At 44.0% G+C, this 19,366-nt stretch overlaps 1 protein-coding gene across 1 annotated transcript in view; it reads right to left on the reverse strand.

The window, feature by feature from the left end:
* Positions 1 to 19,366, reverse strand: part of CALR3 (calreticulin 3) — a 79,991-nt gene that overhangs the window by 22,278 nt on the left and 38,347 nt on the right. Inside the window, exons 6-9 of the mRNA XM_069215887.1 lie at positions 9,339 to 9,452; positions 7,426 to 7,569; positions 5,711 to 5,803; positions 3,602 to 3,640 (exon numbers count right to left, since the gene is read on the reverse strand). Coding sequence (XP_069071988.1) covers positions 3,602 to 3,640; positions 5,711 to 5,803; positions 7,426 to 7,569; positions 9,339 to 9,452 — 390 coding nt within the window. The remainder of the gene's footprint in view (positions 1 to 3,601; positions 3,641 to 5,710; positions 5,804 to 7,425; positions 7,570 to 9,338; positions 9,453 to 19,366) is intronic.

Genomic DNA, 19,366 nt, shown 5'->3' on the forward strand with positions numbered 1-19,366 from the left:
TGTGCTCTAATATAGCCTAGGTAGGAATTAGTTTAATGATTCTAGTGACAATATGGTAGCGTTATTTCTATGCTTCACTCTCCTTGTCACAATTTTAATCCTGTCATTGCAGTACATGCTTTATTATCTAAGATGCAGTTGCTTCAGTAAAAACCTTATTGAAACATATACTGCCTCTGATTGTCCTTGTATATGTGAGACTAATGTAACTGAGAGAAACGGATGGGATCTGAGTGACCACGATTTCCCTGAGGAGTCAATTGTGTCATGCGCTTGGCTCCCCAATCATCCCTGCTCTTGGGTAGAGATGAGGCACTGCTAGTTAGCCGGGGCAAACCCGGATTGGGCCGACAGGTGTCACCTGTAGTGGGTTAAACTCAGTCCCCCACGCCACAGGCGATTCTGCCGCTCAAATCCAGTAGCCTCATTAGAATAATGAGAGCCTACGCGACACTGTCAGCAGGCAGAATGAGTCATGAAGGGGCCTCAGCAGCACAAAGAGGATGGATGCCCACGTTGTAGGAGTTGCATAGAGGACGTCTGTCTTAACAGCTATTTGATGCGTGAGGATGTAGCTTCTTGGAGCTAGGAGGTCTTCGGACTGAAGAGCCATCAACCATGGCAATGAGAAACAGATCCGGTGCACAGGGATTCCGTTCCAGCAGCTACAACGAGGAATCACTGACTTTCCAGTTGCAAAGAAGACAGGTCAGATCTCTGGAGAGCCACAGAACCACCACCTATGTTGCAGAGCCTTGAGGATTCTGTGGAACAGCAGGATCTACAAACCGGTCATCCACCTTGAGGTGCCTTCGGTTGCAGAGGAGTGACTTCTTCACTCCAAGGGAGATTCCTTCTGGATGTCCTTAGTGAAGGCAGAGTCCTTGTGACTCTGGAGTATGCACGGCCACATAAGTTGCAGAGTCCTTGCAATGCATAGGGCCAAAGTTGCAGTACGAGCCCTCCTACCAGTTGCAGTCTTTTCTTGGTTCCCGGCAAAGTCCAGCAGAAGGATCCAGTGTCCAGGTCGCTGAAGAGTCTTGAAAACTAATGTTGCAGATGAATCTGGGGTTGCACCCTTTGGAAAGCCCTTAAGTAACCCAGGAAGGGATTTGGACGACTACTACGATGACCCACCTATCAGGAGGCGCTGAGGAATGCTACTCTACAGGACTGACCAGTCAGATGCTCCCAGAGGTCTCTGCTTATCTTGTTTTCAAGATGGCGGAATCAAGTGACTACCTGGCAGAGCTCCAGGCACCGGCCTAGGGGAGGAGCTAGACAGGGGATGTCACTCCCCTCTCCTTTGTGTGTTTCGTGCCAGAGCGGGAGCCTGTGGGCTACTGCAATGGAAGAAACCGGTTTTGCAAGTAGAGCACCAAATGTGCCCTTTAAAGCAGTCTGGTGGCGCTCAGGAGCACTCCCATTCTAGCTCAAAGACATCTATTTCTAAAGGAGATGTAGTAGCACCTCTCCTCTACAGAAAATCCTTTGTCTTACCTTCCCCTGCCCACGTTAAGCTCAGCAGCTGGAGGGTAGAACAGTGTCCGGGGTCGACGGCACCACTGGCTCGCATGCAGACTCTGCAAGGCTGCACAGGCAGACATGGGGGATCCTCTAAGGAACCCCCAAAGTACATGGTATCATACAACTAACACTGGAACCACTGTAGTTGCACGATTCCAACATCTTTGATATCAAACATGACTAGTTTCAGTGAAACCATTATGTAGTTGGACATCTTGTAATGATCAGTGTCCACTACATACCTTAAAATGTCTTCCACGCACTTACAAAGCCCAGAAAGTTGAGTCTGGGGTTCGTAGCGGTACCTCTGCTCATGCAGGGGTACCCTCACATGAGAACCATGCACCCTGTCCTTGAGATGAAGGGCCTACCTTAGGGGTAATTTATAGGGTCAGAAGTGCAGGGACCGCAATAGAAAGTAAACCTTATATCTGGGGTGAAAGGTGCATGCAACCTTTCACACAGGCTGCAATGGCAAGCCTCTAGAGAGTTTGCATGGGCTCCCATGGGTGGTATAATACATGCTGCAGCTCATGAGAGACCCCTAGAGTACCAATGCCCTGGGTACCTAAGTACATATACTAGGGACTTAAAGGGGTACACCAGTATCCCAATTGTGGGGTGTAAGAAGTGCTTACCAACACAATTTAGGGGTGAGAACACTGATGCTGGGGTCCTTGCTAGTAGGATCCCAGTGTACTACAGTCAAAACACACTGACACAAGGCAAATAATGGGGGCTCCCCTTTAAGAAAGATCCTACTTTCCTACACTATGTTCTTCAGAGATCAAGCTGCTTGGTGATATCACTCCTTAAGACAGTATTTGGGAGACTGCACAGCACTGAAACCAGAAGAAACTGAGTTAGAAAACAGCAAATTGTGTATGTCCACTTCTTGCACCTGCCCCTATAGCCTTCCCAGCTTTTAGCCAGTGTTGATATCAAACAGAAAACCAAGAAAATTGAGTAATTAAGCATGCAAAACACGGACCAAATCTGTTGTGCATACCATTCCACGTTTGTGCACATACTAAAATTGGTTATGTGTATGTGGACCACAGGTTTTTTTTCTGCTAGAAAGTTGTGGCATCTATTTTTTACACCACGTTATAAACAAAGCCATAAATGTGTGGTGTGCAAGATGTCAAAAAAGATGGTATGAAAGGACAGAACGAAGGAAAAGAAAATTTACTTTATATAGATCATAGCCGGATATCTGAGCATCGATTTGATGTTGACCTCAGCTTCTTTCCAAACATTAAAACAACAATCTACAGTTCATGATGCTTATAAAGCCTTCCCATTATTACAATTAAATCATTAAGTAGACTACTATTCAAGCGGGTTATTGGTATCCTTCTGCAACTACTGCAACATTAAATATTAAATATGCACTTTTTTCCAAAGCACGACCGAAACTCCTAAGGATTCACACATAAACTTCAAGACTGTGCCCTACACTACAGATAGCAAACCACATCACCCTTGCTCCATAAGACCATCAACACCATAATACAATTAAATGGGGCACACAAGTTTCTTAGGTTCAGAAGCAAGCAGTCCATTGCATCCCATACAGGAATCTGAGACACAGTACCACTGCGTCAAGCAGGCTTTCAGAAAAAAAAGTTCTGTGGTAGTAATTTGCATCTGGAACAGCCTCAACTCTGAACTGAAAGTACCATTTAACATGTGTGCCTTTAAAGGCACATTAAAAATGATCTTACCATCAAAGGCCCACCTTGCTAGCTCTCAGGAAACATATGACCCACCCAACAGAGGAATGGTAAGCCCTATTGCTTGAATACAGGTCCAGTGCAAGGATTTTGCTGCCATACGTCAACTGAATTTTAATTCCACCATTGGGCTGTTTGACCATGCTCATTTCTAGAACCAATTTTAATGCCTGCTGGTGGCACCCTAATCATCAATCTTAATATTGTCTTGTACTAGAAGCATGTTAACTGTAACTGCAGTTGCTCAACAGTGGTATCTTTTATACTTTTACATTTCAAACATTCCCGCCATCAAACAGGGAATCCACAGTATTTTAATCTACAGTAACATGATTTACTTGTTTGTTCTCCAGCACTGAATCTTTCACAGACACAGCCTAAAAAATAAAGCAATAATCACTTTTGCACATAAAATGAAAAAAGTGAGTAGCAGACTTGCCTGTAGTGATACCAAGAAATACTTTGGTCATAGAAGAATCATCCACTGCCTTTATGTACAGACTGACGTGTCTGTGTGTCCATACCTGTTCATGCTTAGTGGAAATCAAGGAGTTACATACTAGCGTACAGCACCACATTCTTGTTTAGTGAACACTCTTTCCCTGCAAGGGGATGGCTCACCTTCCTTTGGCAGAAGGCAGTACAGGCTGAATTCCACCTTGTTGCCAGAGTGAATTACCTATTTCTGGGTTCACAAAGGTAACAGAAGGTTGACAAGAGATTCTGCTATTCTTTGTCCCATCAATGCAGATTTCAGGCACCTGAGCACATTCTGGAATGTAGTATTTTTCTACAGCTGAAAATTTATCTTAGAACCACAGTCTCATTTAGGTGAAAGTTGAAAGGCATATTAAGCATAACTTTTGAATTTGCTGTAGCACGACCTTGTAAGTGGGAAATTATAAAAAAGGTTTTGTTGAATGCAGATGCCTGAATCTCGCCAATCCAAGGCTAACAGAACATTTTTTTAGGAAAGGTGCTACTCGTTCTATCTATGAATAGGATAAAACGGGGCTAGCATGACTTGAATTAGAGTTACACTAATCCCCAGAAGTTTATTTCCAAATCTGGGAAAGAAAGAGATATTTGGTGGGATACAGGATACTGTCTCCCTGGTTCCTATATATCACTGTAGGAATATCCTATAATTCATTTTTAATAGTCACTGTTCAGCTAGACTCAAGACCTAGAAGGTAAGACATAACTTTGATGACACACACAAACCCTATCGGTGTCATGCTTCATCAAGGGGTCTCCACCTGATCACTATAAACCTGGGATGGGTTCAACCATGCCCCATTAAGCACTAGTTAAATTACACCCGATGGGGTTTTCTAGTAAAATGTAAAAAATACCTGGTGGATACCCCAATATCCCTGTAATATTAAGTACCTCTGTGATAGCTAAAAATCTTTAGCAGGTGTTTTTAAAGAAATGTAGTATCCCTGCACCCTAATGTGGTTTGGCAAGTTTCAGCGCATTTGGATCTGGGGCTTTCGTCAGGACCTATATGGATGCACCGCTCATCTCAGCTGTGTCAGTCCTAAACTTCAGGGGCTTAATCATACAACACAAAACCGATGACATATATACAGACCTACTTGTCTGTTTTCCAAATTAGTATATACTAATGCCTGTGTAAGTATGTACTAATACCCCTCTACGACAGGTGGGGGCACACACCTATAGTCACACTCACTCCAAGTGTATTGTGCCGCTGGCAGTACCTATTTTTGTCCTGATAGGGAAGCATAGATGCCAACCCCAACATTACAGAGAAGAACATCAAACTTAAAACCAGTGTACAGGATGGTAGAGGGACTAAGCACACGTGCAAATTAGAATGATCGGTAAGGCTAGGACTCTAGGAGCAAAGCAGCCCTCAATGCTCTCACGTTGTTTACGCCAATTTACGGACTGTGGTAAACAGTGGGAATAACGTGTGCAAATGCTGGCTGAACTCTCTTTGTATATTTAATCAGCTAGTGTGCACAGCTTTTTAACACAAACTACTCATTGGTGAGAAGTGTGTGCAAACTGCAAGCAAGAGTAATTTCCGCTCAGCTATTAAAAGGCACATGTGCTAAAAAGCGTGAAAATACAATTCAAGCTATTTTAGCCTATTGCTTGGTGCTGAGTAAGGATGAAAAATTCCACCTGGATGGAAAGGGTGAGGGAGAGATTTTTAGGAAACATTATCACGCTGGTAGCAGCGGACGGAAGATGCTGGGTTGTAAAAACACTCAACCTCTAACTAATAAATTGTGTTCGTTACTGCCCAAATCCCCAACTCACAAAACACCTCTAGCTCTCGACACAGCAGATAAAGCATAAGTTCCCTGTTTGGTTTGATGAAGGATGCACACGCTGTTCTACTTGAAGTTGCTCATTGCTCTGAGCAAATGGAAGAATCAGTACATTGCAAATGTATCAGATTTAAAGATTACCGTAGTTTCCCCCCATGTTTCCTCTGCAAATTCGTCTGCATACTCCTCATTACTTGTAATTAGAAAGTTATCAAAAATACTTCCTGCTCTGACCTAAAAAGAAAAAAAGGCATTACAAGCACTAGTGAAAAATACAATTACAAAAACATGTACTAATTGATACTTGTGTGCATAGCATTAACATATAAAAATATTAGAGTTGTAAATGAAAATTACCAAAGAAAATGTGCTATAAAAATGAAATCCCATCATCCTAATAAAATGAAGATTTCAAAGATGGAGAACTGGGATTACAAGAGGTGACTTTTTCTTCACCACTATGGGATGACTTTCATAAACACTGAATAGAATTACAGCTCACTCTCCTGACAAAAGCAGCAGTAGAACAATTGACTTTTAAGAAATGGGTAACTCACCTGAAGAGTTTGTGGAGAGGCATGACCCTCTTTTGGTATAAACCTTGGAGAATGAACCAAGACAGTATTTTGTGAGGTCATACTACAGATTACGCACACTATTTGCTAGTATGTGACTGTTTTAGTTCTGCTAGTATGGTTCTGGCTTTACATGCCACTCTAGGGTGCTCAGCAAGAATGGACAGTAGGGAATGGGTGGGTGGGTGGGTGGTACACAGGCTTTGGGACAGCAGCAAAACTGATCCATTTAAACAAGTTATCCTTCAATGTCTGTCGAGGGCATCCTTGTTTTCCAATTCTATGGTATAGCTGGCAGCAATGGATTAACACTGACACTGATTTTTGATTTCTGCCACTGGTGCAATGTGCATGGGAATCCTTATCTCTCACCCAGGTGGCACCTGACTCTTGTGTTCTCTACCTTCTCGTCATCATAAAAGATGGAGCATACAAGAGTCTCTGTGTTGAGTAGACTAATGGCCCCTTGATGGAGACTGCACAGGGAACTCTTGACAATTTGCCAGGGAGCGGTTTCAGAGCCTAGTATGAAGTCCACTCAGTGTCTCAAAGGAAATTAGTATCTTGAGTTGGATGGCAACACTACTTTCAATGGCCTTTGGAAGGGTTGAGAGACCAGTGATTGGTTGATACTTTTTAAATCAGTGGGATCAGCAGTGCGTTTTAAAAAAAGGAAAATCCACTCTCGGTTCAGGCCTTTATGGAAAGGCATGAACAACTGGAGTCAAGCCTTGAAGTTTTTAAGCACAATACAGGGTACTCAAGACCTGGTTCAAAGGGCCCAAAAGCCGCAGAGATGTGAACAAGCTTCACAAGAGCTTACCTGCTACCCTTACATTTCTCGAAAGACTGATGCATCGACTGTCTACAACATGTCGTACAACATGATTGCACTGGAAGGAACAAAACAATACACCAAGAAGAAAGAAGAGATCTATGTGGTACTTTAACTATGTACCAGAAATTTCTGCTGTCTCTCCATAAGCTAAATATTTTGTCCAGTGGTGAAATATATCTCAACAATTATGAAAGGTATCTCTAGACTATGGGGTGATAACACATTAAGATATTATGTAGTGCTTTCTTAATTACTATTAGAATTGATAATAATGAAACTATTATTACTACTAATGATAATAATGACATAATAATACCATCAACACTACTACTGCCACTAATAATAACAATAAGAAGAAGAATATTTAGGTTGTTGCCATATAGTTTAAAACCTAAAAACAGTGATGTCCTTCTACAAGGCAATAATAAATAAAATGTAATAACCTGCCAGAGATCGAGTCCTATCACCCCAATATCCTCATACTGGTATATCTTGGGATCAGGAGCATAATCCGGATTGTCAATTTCTGGGTGATTCCAGACTGCTGAGAAATTTGGATTAACGATTTGCGACGGTTTCCATTCACCCTGCAAATAAGAAATTCTGCTGAGTATGTGGACCACTGTAGGGACTATGGTACAGATTTATACAGGAGGACCCTTGCGCAGCCCATGGCTTTTATTACAAACAAACTGGAGGCACTGAGTTAAAAAATATGAAATTACAGAAAGGGCAGCACGGTGCAGTCCATAAAATGCTAAATAAGAAAAGACGTGAACTTTTACATATGAATGTACCCTGGCCTATTACAGCTTTCTAAATGCTTACCAGTGTAGAAAAGCAGTACAGTAAGGTGTCACATCAATTTTTAAAACACACACGGTAATCACATGGTCAAAACTGGAAATGAGCCTAGTGTTCACTTCAAAGGGAATCTCACAGAGATTTTCACACCTTCGATCACTGTGTCGTTGCAACGCGTCCCAGAGATGAACTGACTCGGAAACCTGATAAAAGTCATTGCTGTTTTACCCCACAATCTGACCCATATGTGGATAGCCTTTCATGATACCGGAAGCACTCAGAACAGGACAGAGAGACTTCCTTTTGGAAACATAACTCTGACTACAGACTATGCCAGCATTTGCTTCACTCATTTTATTAAAAACACAGAAATAAAAACACATTTGGCCAGTGGTTCTTAAATTGTGGTTGTTGATGCATACCCATGGGTCAGCAACTGTTTCGAGTATTAAATAATATTAGCAAATGAATTAATGTAATTACATAAAAAAGGAAAATTGAACATTAAGGAAATTAGGAGGAATTTGAAATTGGAGGCTAAAAATTAAGTTCCTTAGCTTGATTTGTGGGAAGAGCACAAGTACAGCAATCAGTAGTGTGGCAACAAAAGAGAGGACGCATTAAGAGCAAAAAAGACAAAGTGGCATGCTAGAGTTATTTGTGAATTAAATAAAACATTTCTTAAGTTGATTTAATGTATGCTTGGTTCTATTTATTTTTTAGGACCATATCATAGAAATTGCTCAGTTTGGGGTCCCAGCTTCCAACAGTACTTCAGTGGCGGATCACAGAAGTCAAAAGGCTAAGAACCGATTCAATTGGCAATTTAATCTAGCTATTATGAGGTTCATGCAATATTTGCACAAATATAAGAATTGGCCGCACAAACCTGAGGACTTCTGCACAGAGATGAGAGCCTTTCAGTTAGGTACACTTGTCTACATCTTTCAGCACTAATACCTTTTATTTTTGTATATGAACAACTGGCAATTGAAAACATTTGTATACACAAATGATACATGTGTTGCCTATATTTGCCCCCCCCACCCCCCATGTATATGTAACTTCATTTGAATGTGTGGCATAAAAGTGAAGTATAAGAATACCAAAAACATGGATGATTCTTTTGGCTTTTGCATATTAGCAAATGATATTATGATCTATAGTGATGCTCTGGCAAGTTTATTGGGACACAGCTTCCTGTGCTGAACAGCAGTTATAACACTAACATGATCCCCACCTCCTTTGATTTTGTTTATATTTTCTACAATGTATCCCACACAGGTATTGTGGTAATAAACCACTTGCTAATTTACTGGACAACAACCTCTTGCCTTCAAGCTTCACCTTCAACATATCTTATAAATTAGCTGCCTATCTACCTTTTAATTTATTTTGAATGTTGTTAATGTACAGTAATTGTGTGCAATTAATTTACAGGGATTTAGAAACAATTAATTTGACAGGCTTTCCCCTTAGAATGCAATATTTGAGAATATATTTTAAAACGACTGCCCACTAAGCAACATAGTTTTACCAACAGGCTCCATACTTTGTATTTAGGATTTTTGAGCTTAAGAGGCTCCCATTCACCATCCACCTTCACATCCCAATTAAATGGTGGCTTGACAGAAGTATCAATAATAAACTCTGGTTGGTCCCAGTCCTTAAAAAGAAAAGCAGAGAAAATATTATAAATGGTTTACTATAATTATGATCACAATTTTTTTTACATTTAAGTAATAACAAATATATAATTATTATGATGAAAAAACTGGAAAGCAATCACCAGTTAACAATGTACTTGCTTGGCTTTTGGAATATACGACAGACGTGCTCACTATTTGATTTTTTGCTGTCGTACAAATAAAATACTTTGCGTATGTACAAAAAATGCCCATAACAAGATCAGATAAACCAAAAAGTGCCAATCTTTCCTGTCTAACAAGATTAGATAAAACACAAGAGTATGTCCTTTCATGTCAAGTTCATATTGTATTATATCACCGGCAGCAACCGTGAGTTTTAAACTATTTCTAGGGAGAGTCTGCAAGGCAAGCCGCAATAGGAAATCGATACTTGCGACAGATAATTGTGCCGTTAGGGGCTACCTACAACAATGCCCTGTCCTGATTATGACCCTTTGTTAATTGGTTTGTATATGATGGGTTGAAACGTCAACATTAATTAGATGTGGAGTAACTTTAGAAATGATAAAAGGCTTCTGGACACCTGGATTAAAGGGATCATTTTGAAGACCATTTGTTCTTTTAGCCACACTTTTGTACATATTGTATATAAGACTGGTGCTCTTTAATTTCACCTTAATCACTTTCAATTCAGCGTCACTTTGTGAGGAGCACCTAAATGTATTGGATTTTAATACAAAACCTTTTTAAAATACACATTTGTTGAATAAAATGTACAAATTACATAACAGTATTATCAAGATGAACCGGGGCGTGGCCAAGCGTCCAACATGGCGGATGCCTAATTCTGTGGCTCTGGACCCAGGTTGGAAAAATCTGTCAAGGCACCGTGAGATGCCGCGCCACACACCGTAGAGGGTGAGCAACGAGTACAGGAACGCTGGACCTGAGGCAACACCCAGATTGTAGTGTGGCGGTGCCTGAGTGACGGCGGGGGCTGCGGCTTGCAGTGGGGCCTGCCGCCCGATACTCGCTTCTTCCTCCTGCCGCGGGGCAACCTGGAGGGCAGACAACGGCGGCCGTGGGGACACCATGACGAGGACCAGTGGTGAGTGGACGTGCCTCATGGAGGCCGGGCGCAGGGGCCTGCTATCAGGTGACGGCAGGGGAGGACAGCAGACACGCGCCTGGCTTGAGGACCAAGAGGTGACGGGTCCTGATGCGCAGGAGACCCGCTGAGTGGCACAGGTCTCCACACGTGGTGAGCTGCGCCAAATATATATTGCTTGAGGATATTGGATGACTGCAGGCCCTGCGGAGATACACTGGAGGGGGACCTGACGGTGGGAATTGACTGATGACGAGCGCTGGAAGCTGCGGCCTGGTGGTAGGCCTGACACTGTGACGCCGCACCTTACCGCGGCGTCTCTTTCTCCGACCGCGGTCGGATCGCGCGTCCGATTTTCAGAGCGCTGTCCTCTGCGTTTTTTTCCCATTTTGGCGACGCGTTACAGGAAGCATGTTTTGTGCTCCCGGTCACGTCGCCATCACCTATTTTAGGGAATCCTTTCTTTTTCCTGTCGGTGGTGGTCTCTTTCCTGTCTTCTTTTTCCTTTCTTCTTGGTTTCTGGGCACTTCATTTTCTCTGCATTCCTGCTGGTCTCCATGTTGTCTTCTTCCTGTTTCTATATGCCCTTTTCTTTTATACTACAAACATTTTCCTATTCTTTTCTATGTGCTTTTCCCAATTCAAGATGGTGTTGTTTCACTTGCCTGTGATGTCATTTCCTGTTCTCTAATATATAAGTCACTCAGTCTTGCTTTGCCTTGCATTGCAAACATTTCCCTTCTGTGGTGCTCTTTGCTCCTGTTCATCGTTCCTGTTTCGCTGTTATTGATTTTTGCCTGTTGTCCTGTTTTCAAGTCCTGTTTTTTCTTCCTTTTCAGGAGTTCCTGTTTTGAGGTTTTTTCCTCCATTTCCTGGGGTTTTTCCTCTGGGACTCCTTCTGGAGGGTATGGTCTGCTTAGGCGTTTTCTGTCAAGCAGCACCATGGCTACTAGAAAGGGTAGCAACTATCTGGGTTTATCCAGAACCAGCAGAAGACCGGGTGTCCTTTCAAATCCTACATCCAGAGGTGAGAATCCGTGTGCAGTTCGTGACAGACACAGGCGGGGGTGGGGGAGGTCCGAATGCAAACTGGCGGTGAGGAGGCGGACTAGCCGGTGAGCTGGACAGGAGCTGGAAAATCCTGCCAAGGAGCAACGGAGGCCATCGCGGAGCCCACGCCGTGGGGGCCGAGAGGCGACACTGCCATGATAGGGCATGTCAAGTGGTCCTGCAGTGCAGTGACCTGCGGAGCACCATGAAGTGATGACCTGCGGTGGAGCTCGCCAACGGGGACCAGGGGCCACGACTAGAGGCAGGTGAGACCGGGTGGTTTGGAGGTTGGTCCACGATCGGCCACAGAGACGAGGCGGTGACTGTGGCGGGAAGCAAGATCTGGGTATCTATTTAATTCAGCCTATGCTGGAGAGATCCAACTAAGTCACACACTGGCCGAATTGGACCGACCACCCCCTGAAGGGAGTGAGAGTGCACTAGGAAACCGCACTACGATACTGGGAGCCAGGTGGTGACGATCCGTCCCCCACAAATCCCTACGGGAAGAGCAACTGATTCAGTGAGTGCGGCTCCCCAACCTTACAGTGCCAATTCATTAACAAGATGGGGCGCAACAAAACTAAGCCTCCTAGGCTGGAGGAATATACGCAGATGCGCTCCCCACCCTCTGAAGACTTGATTGCCTCCTTATCCTCTGACTATGTCCCCCCACGAGAACAGAGCCATCAGGGGACAAGCTAGATATTATCCTACTGGAAATCCGCAACTCCAGAGTAATCATGGAACAGCAACTTGGCACTATTACCACGGATATTAATCTGCTGAAAAATGATCAGCACAAATTGGCGGACAGAGTCAAATCGACAGAACAGGCACTAGATACCTTAATACTGACACAAGCAGAGCACAACTATATGCTGACACAACTGCGCAAACAAGTGGAACAACTCCAGCACCGAGCTGAGGATGCTGAAGGCAGAGCGCACAGGAATAATATCCACATAGTGGGCCTCCCGGAGGGCACCGATGGAGATTGCCCCACTCAGTTCGTAAAGACATGGCTGTAATCGAAGATGGCACCGGAGAGCCTTTCCGCCCTCTTCGTGGTAGAGTGGATGCACCGCGTACCTGCCAAGAAACCCATCCCACAGGCCACAGCCAATAGTGGCGAAGATACTGAACTATAGAGACAGAGACATGCTACTCCGGGCAGCGCAAGAACACGCACCACTTCCTTTTGCCGGCTCAAGAGTATCTCTCTATCCAGACTACACAATGTTGGTAAAACGCCGCCGGGCTTTCTTCCAAGAACTGGAAAGACACCTCAGAGCACATGGCCTTGTATACGTGTTGATCTTCCCAGTGAAGTTGAAAGTTATACATCAGCGATGTACTCATTTCCTTGATTCCCCAACGGGGGCCAGAGAATGGCTAGATCAAAATTTTCAAGGAACACATACTGACCAACAAAATGAGTTTGCATCACAGAAATGGAGCCGTCGGGCTCGACGCACCCGCCGCAAACCAGACACCACGATCGTTGGTGGAGGAGCTCCATCCCCACAACAGGCATGTGAAAGTCAACTGGAAGCCATTGAACTTGCAACTACTCTACCGTATCCCAGTCGTAAGTCCAGCACCGAGTCATCCCTGGCTGGGGACTCGGACTCCGAAACTGAGGGCAGCATAGCCTTGACAGACCGCAAATGAACTCTGAAAGCCCAAACAGCTGCCCTTATCACCTGCTTGTCTCCAACTCAGTGACCCTGCAGGAGACGCCTGGGGGAACCTCCTCCTCACTGCACTGTATCCCAGACCTTTACACTGATATCTATCTGATGTAATGATGGTTGTTAACTAACACTACAATTGCACTTCACCATCTACATGTGATATCCTTGTATTCTTAGCTTGAAGTTGGGACCTACTATGTGCGCAACTTATTACATATGAGACCTGGGTCCTGACCTTTGGTAATGTGATGTGTTTGCATTGCAGATATATCGTTTGGCACATGGATCACGGCAACCCACTAATGTAAGCCTTGCTATCTCCATGTTCATACAGTTTTGTTATGCTTGGTTCACTGGTCGAGCACAGTTATCCATGTTGGACCATGTATTGGTTAGGGATATTGTTTGTTGTTGTTACGCTTCTGTCATCACTAGAACACTGGTGGAGCGCATTAGTAAAATAGAGACAACACTGCATGACATTCACTACACATCTCAGAAGCAATGTGTAAAGCATTTGTACATAACATATAGTAACAAGAAAACACTACAAAAGGACACCACACCAGTTTTAGAACAATAGCCAATATTTATCTGTGTAAAACAAGACCAAAACAATAAAAATCCAAAATACAGTGTTAAAGATATGAATTTTGCAAGATTTACTCAAAAATACAGTTCCTTGAAGTCGATAGCTCCCCCTGGGGCTATCACGGCGTAGTGATCAACAAAACCAACAGTTCAGGCCAGCGTTGCAGGCCAGCTAAGGTGTCAGGAAGACCCGCAAAACAGTACCTTTGGAATTGCAGGGCATTGCGATCCTCACGGTGAGCTCCAGAGAGCTGTGTCGCTAGCGTTGAGGTGTCGGTTCTGGAGTAGGTGCGGGAGTCGGCATGCCTTTGAAGTCACTCGCGTGCGGATCAAACTCCGGGCTGATGAATTCAGGAGCGCTGGCGTGGATGGCGTCTGGGCTGCGGTGCGAATCGGGACGATGCTTTGTGCGGTGCCCACAGGTCACGGTGCAGGCAGCGGCTCGGTGACGGCGTCCAGTGGCGTCGGTGAGACTAGGGCTGTGGTGTGAAGCGGGGTGGTGCGACATGCAGTGTCACCAGGTCACAGTGCAGGCAGGGGTGCAGGAGGGTACTTCGTGACCCTCACAAATGGTGTCCACAGGCCACGGTGCAGGCAGGATGCCTGGTGGCGACACTGGAGTCAATGATGCTGGCGTCAGTGGACCGGGGCTGCGGTGTGGAATGGGACAGTGCTTAATGTACCTCACAAGCGGTGTCCAAAGGCCACAGTGCAGGCAGCGGCGTCGGTGTCAGCCGGAGCGGCGGCATCGGGGATGTCCAGGCTTCGGTGTGAGCAGGCAATGCCGGAGTGCAGGGCCCACAGGTCCCGGTGCGAGCAGAAGCTCTGTGAAGTCTTCCGATGACAGCATCGGTAAGACCAGGGTCGCAGTGCGAAGCGGGGCAATGCACTCTGTGCGGCATTGGCATGTCACAGTGCAGGCCAGCAGCGTCGTTGGCGGCATTGCAGTAGTTTTTCCTCTTGAGCAGCACAAAACACAGTTCCCAGTGCTGCAAGTCGAGGAAACTGAAGTCTTTGGTGTCCCTAAGACATCCAACAGGAGGCAAGCTCTACTCCAAGCCCTTGGAGAACTTTCTCAAGCAGGACACACAGCAAAGTTCACCCTTTGCACTCTTTTCAGGCAGAAGAAGCAATTGCAGGCCAGTCCAGCAAAGCAACACAGGAAATGGACAGTACTCCTCCGCCAGCTCTTCTCCTTGGCAGAGGTTCCTCTTGATTCCAGAAAGATTCTCAAAGTCTGGGGTTTTGGGTCTTCTTCTTATACCCCTTTCTGCCTTTGAAGTTGGCAAACTTCAAAGCAAAGTCTCAAGTGTTTGTGAGATCCTTTCTTGTCCAGGCCAGGCCCCAGACACACACACCAGGGGTTTGGAGACTGCATTGTGTGAGGGCAGGCACAGTCCTTTCAGGTGTGAACGACCACTCCTCCCTCCCCTCTAGCTCAGATGGCTCATCAGGATATGGAGGTTACATACCCGCCCCTTTTGTGTCACTGTCTAGAGAGGTGTAAAACAGGAAAACTGTCAAACTGACCCAGACAGACAATCCACAAACAAGCAGAGTCACAGAATGGTTTAAGCAAGAAAATGCCTCATTTCTAAAAGAGACATTTTCAAACAGACAATTTAAAAACCAACTTCACTAAAAGATGTATTTTTAAATTGTGAGTTCAGATACCCTAAACTCCACATTTGCATCTGCTCTCAAATGGAATCTGAACTTTAAGGATATTTAAAGGCAGCCCCTATGTTAACCTATGAGACAGATAGGTCTTGCACAGTGAAAACTGAATTGGCAGTATTTCACTGTTAGGACATAATAAACACACTATTATTTGTCCTACCTTAAACATACACTGCACCCTGCCCCTGGGGCTACCTAGGGCCTAACTTAGGGGTGCCTGACATGTAGTAAAAAGGAAGGTATAGGCCTGACAAGTGGGTACACTTGCCAAGTTGAATTAGCAGTTTAAAACTGCAGTGGCAGGTCTGAGCCATGTTTACAGGGCTACTAATGTGTGTGGCACAACCAGTGCTGCAGGCCCACTAGCAGCATTTGATTTACAGGCCCTGGGCACCTCTAGTGCACTTTACTAGGGACTTACCAGTAAATCAAATATGCCAATCATGAATAAACCAATCAACAATACAATTTACACAGAGAGCATATGCACTTTAGCACTGTTTTAGCAGTGGTAAAGTGCCCAGAGTCCTAAAGCCAACAAAAACTGGTCAGAAAAATTAGGACGAAGGAGGCAAAAAGACTGTGGATGATCCTGCAAAAATGGCCAGGTGCAACACTGACCATAATCTGGAACAGATAAATTGTACAGCTGCGATGTTGAAGAAAGGATTCATTCATTGTTTGCTCTGTCCTGGGTCCCAAAAATTACCCACCGGTACTACTTTGCAGCTGTGAAAGGAGTTAGCTCACTGGAAACTAGCTACACGATACACAGCGTCATCGACCCCATACGCACCCAACATACCACTGTGCAGCCTTCCTACTCCCTCAGGAACTATCACGGCAGCTATGCTCTGAGTCTGGGAACAGCAAGGACCCCTTACATTAGGAGACTTGTTTGAGGATGGCATGCTAAGGATGCACTCGGACTTTGTGCAAATACATGGTCGGTCTGAAACTCTCTTTTTAACCCATGCTAAAATACTGACCTATATATGCAATAATTGAGCAATAGAGGGCACTGAACCAGTAACACACGAACCCCTTCAGGCTCTTCACACACTGGGACATGGCAGGCGTCTTATTAGATGGCTATACCGAGGGATCCGAGCACATCTCAACACATCTCTGGACCCGCTTAAAACTAAGTGGGAAACTGATATAGGGAGAGACATTACTTCTAAGGAGTGGACTTTGCTATTACAATATGCTAAAAAAGTGTCCAGCAACACTAGATTCCAGCAGATACAATTTCCCTTTTCCATCAAGCGTACCTTACTCCACTCAGACTCAATAAGATGTACCACACGACTACGGCACAATGTCCTCGGTGTCGTACTACTGGTGCCGACCTTCTCCATATGATCTGGTTGAGTCAATCCCTCTCACAGTACTAGGCCACAATAGGAATCACTTTGATAGAAACCACAGGGGTGAATGTGGAACTGAAGCCCGCTTATTTCAGTCTGGGGCTGCACCCTAAAACACGAGGCTCTACAGTAACATCACGCTTCATGAACCTGGCTATGCTCTTGGCGAAGCAGCAGCGGATGAGGCACTGAGAGTCTCCCTATGCCCCATCTATTCTCTCATGGAGGGAGGAAGTTCCTCGCTGGGGCTAGGCTGAAAGTTTGGCTCTCTGCCACAAAGAATACAGAGGAATGAGAAGGAAACTGATATCACTAGAGTAGGACGCACTGGGGGAAACGTTTAGGGCACAGAATGAGGCATAGGAGTTACTACATTGGGGCTAGCAGCGACCTTAGAGAGATGTTGTGCACTGAGAGCGAGTGGGAACCCTGAGTTTTAGACAAATTCCGACCTGAGAAGTTTCATCCTCGCCTCCCCCCCACTTTTTCTTTTTGCTCCACACAAGAACGTAAATGACACGTAAATGGTGGCATTGTTATCAGAAAGACTACACATGTAAGCTCCCACCTTCTAGGGGCATTATTTCTGGGAGACCCAATGAGACTTGGGACCCATGCGACTTTCCTCATATAATTAATGCCAGAAACGGGCTGGGGGGGAGGGTCTAGGATGGATTTGATGTTCTTCACTAATGTTACATAACACAAGAATACTTAGCTACACCTAAAGATCTGAGGGTTGAACCGCTCGTTCGCATCACTGTTATGTATGTCGAGCTACTTGATATATACAATGGTTGTTGAACCATACTAACATTGAAAATCAATAAAATGTTGTTTAAAACAAAAATCAAGATGAACGATGTCTAAAATTAACTAACCATTGACGTGGGAGTCAAGGGTTACACTTCCCCCTAGAGGACCAATTATTTGTTGCATAAAATTGTCTGTAATCATAACAGTGAACTATCTCACCAATTAAAAAGATGAAAAGGCCAAACATGGATCTTTCATCTTTCTTTCCTCTTCATCCATTGTAGCCCAACTGTTATGTAAATGTTAAAGACATAAAGGAGAGAACTGTGGGTCATATTTACTAAACATTTGGTCCCCAAAAAGCTGTTGCAGTTTGGGTATTGACATTTTGTGACCACTAAAATATTTTGAACTGCATATGTACTAATTCTTTGGTCAATAAAATAACCATTCAGAACAGGGAGGGGGAAATCACAGAATGACATGCCTATTGAATATTTATTCAGCAGGCCGCAAATTATGACTTCTTACAATTGGCTGTAAAGACACGGATGGTGGCCTTCAAAGAACAGGAGACCATCATGCTGTACTTGCATTTCAAACCTGCAAAGCTTTTTTTAAACAGCCTGTTTCCTAAAATGAAGTGAGTTACCACTCCAACTTTGGAGTCAGGAACAATAATTACGGTGGTAAGCCACTACTACATAGAGTACGGATTTGGGATTTGGTATTTGGAAGGGATGGCTAAAGTACAGCCCTTCCAAATACCATATCAGTAAACATTTGTAAGCTTTCAGAATCTCAAAATGTGTTTAGTACTTGGAAAAAAAGCTTTTTACCGGTTGTGAACTTCTCTGATTTACCAAACTGAATTGTTTTAAACTGGTAAAAATCTTAGTACATCTGGTCTTATCCCTTTTCAAATTACAGTTGTTGGCCTGGATGCCACTGGGCGCTGGTTGTGGGCGAGCGCTCGCTACTTTATTCTCCTCTATTATGAAGATTTAAAGGTCCACTAAAGAAAAGTGTGATTTCTTGACAGTTTATTAGCCTAAGACATAGAGACAAAATAATACAAAATAATAGTTTGATTGAAAAATAGATTATAACCATAACCCTTTTTTTATGAAAACAAATCTCTGTTGCTTACAACTTTCATATATAAATATTTAGTAATCAAATATTGGAATGGAGCAGAACTCTATATCTCGCCAAATAAAATTCTACTGTGTCCCAAATTAATCTGTAGACAGTGGCATGGTTACAATCAGTGAAATTATTTGAGTTGACTTATTTGTTCTTTTTAGTGTTACATGACAATGATGAGACCAGGGCTTCCCCAAAGGTAAATGATTTTTTTTAATGTAAGCAGACGGGTGAGAACATTTTAAAGAATAAAAATATGGTAGAGGGTAATGTCAGCCCTGATGCTTAAAGTAACTTAGGTTTTGCTGAATGGGTATAACTGAATGATGCAGAAGTGATGCACAAGGACCAAAGATGTGCTCTGTTTTGTTCGCAATGGATTTTTGGCTAAGGCTTGACGTAGAGTTGTCGTTCCGGTATGCATATGTGATATAAAAGGTGGAGCATATTGTACACATACCCTAGGGGCCGATTATGACTTCGGTAGTCTTGGGACTGTCGTACTGTCTCCTCAGCAGCCCGATGCCCAATTA

The sequence above is a fragment of the Pleurodeles waltl genome, chromosome 12 (genome assembly GCF_031143425.1).
Source record: "Pleurodeles waltl isolate 20211129_DDA chromosome 12, aPleWal1.hap1.20221129, whole genome shotgun sequence".
In the NCBI taxonomy this organism is placed as follows: Eukaryota; Metazoa; Chordata; class Amphibia; order Caudata; family Salamandridae; genus Pleurodeles; species Pleurodeles waltl.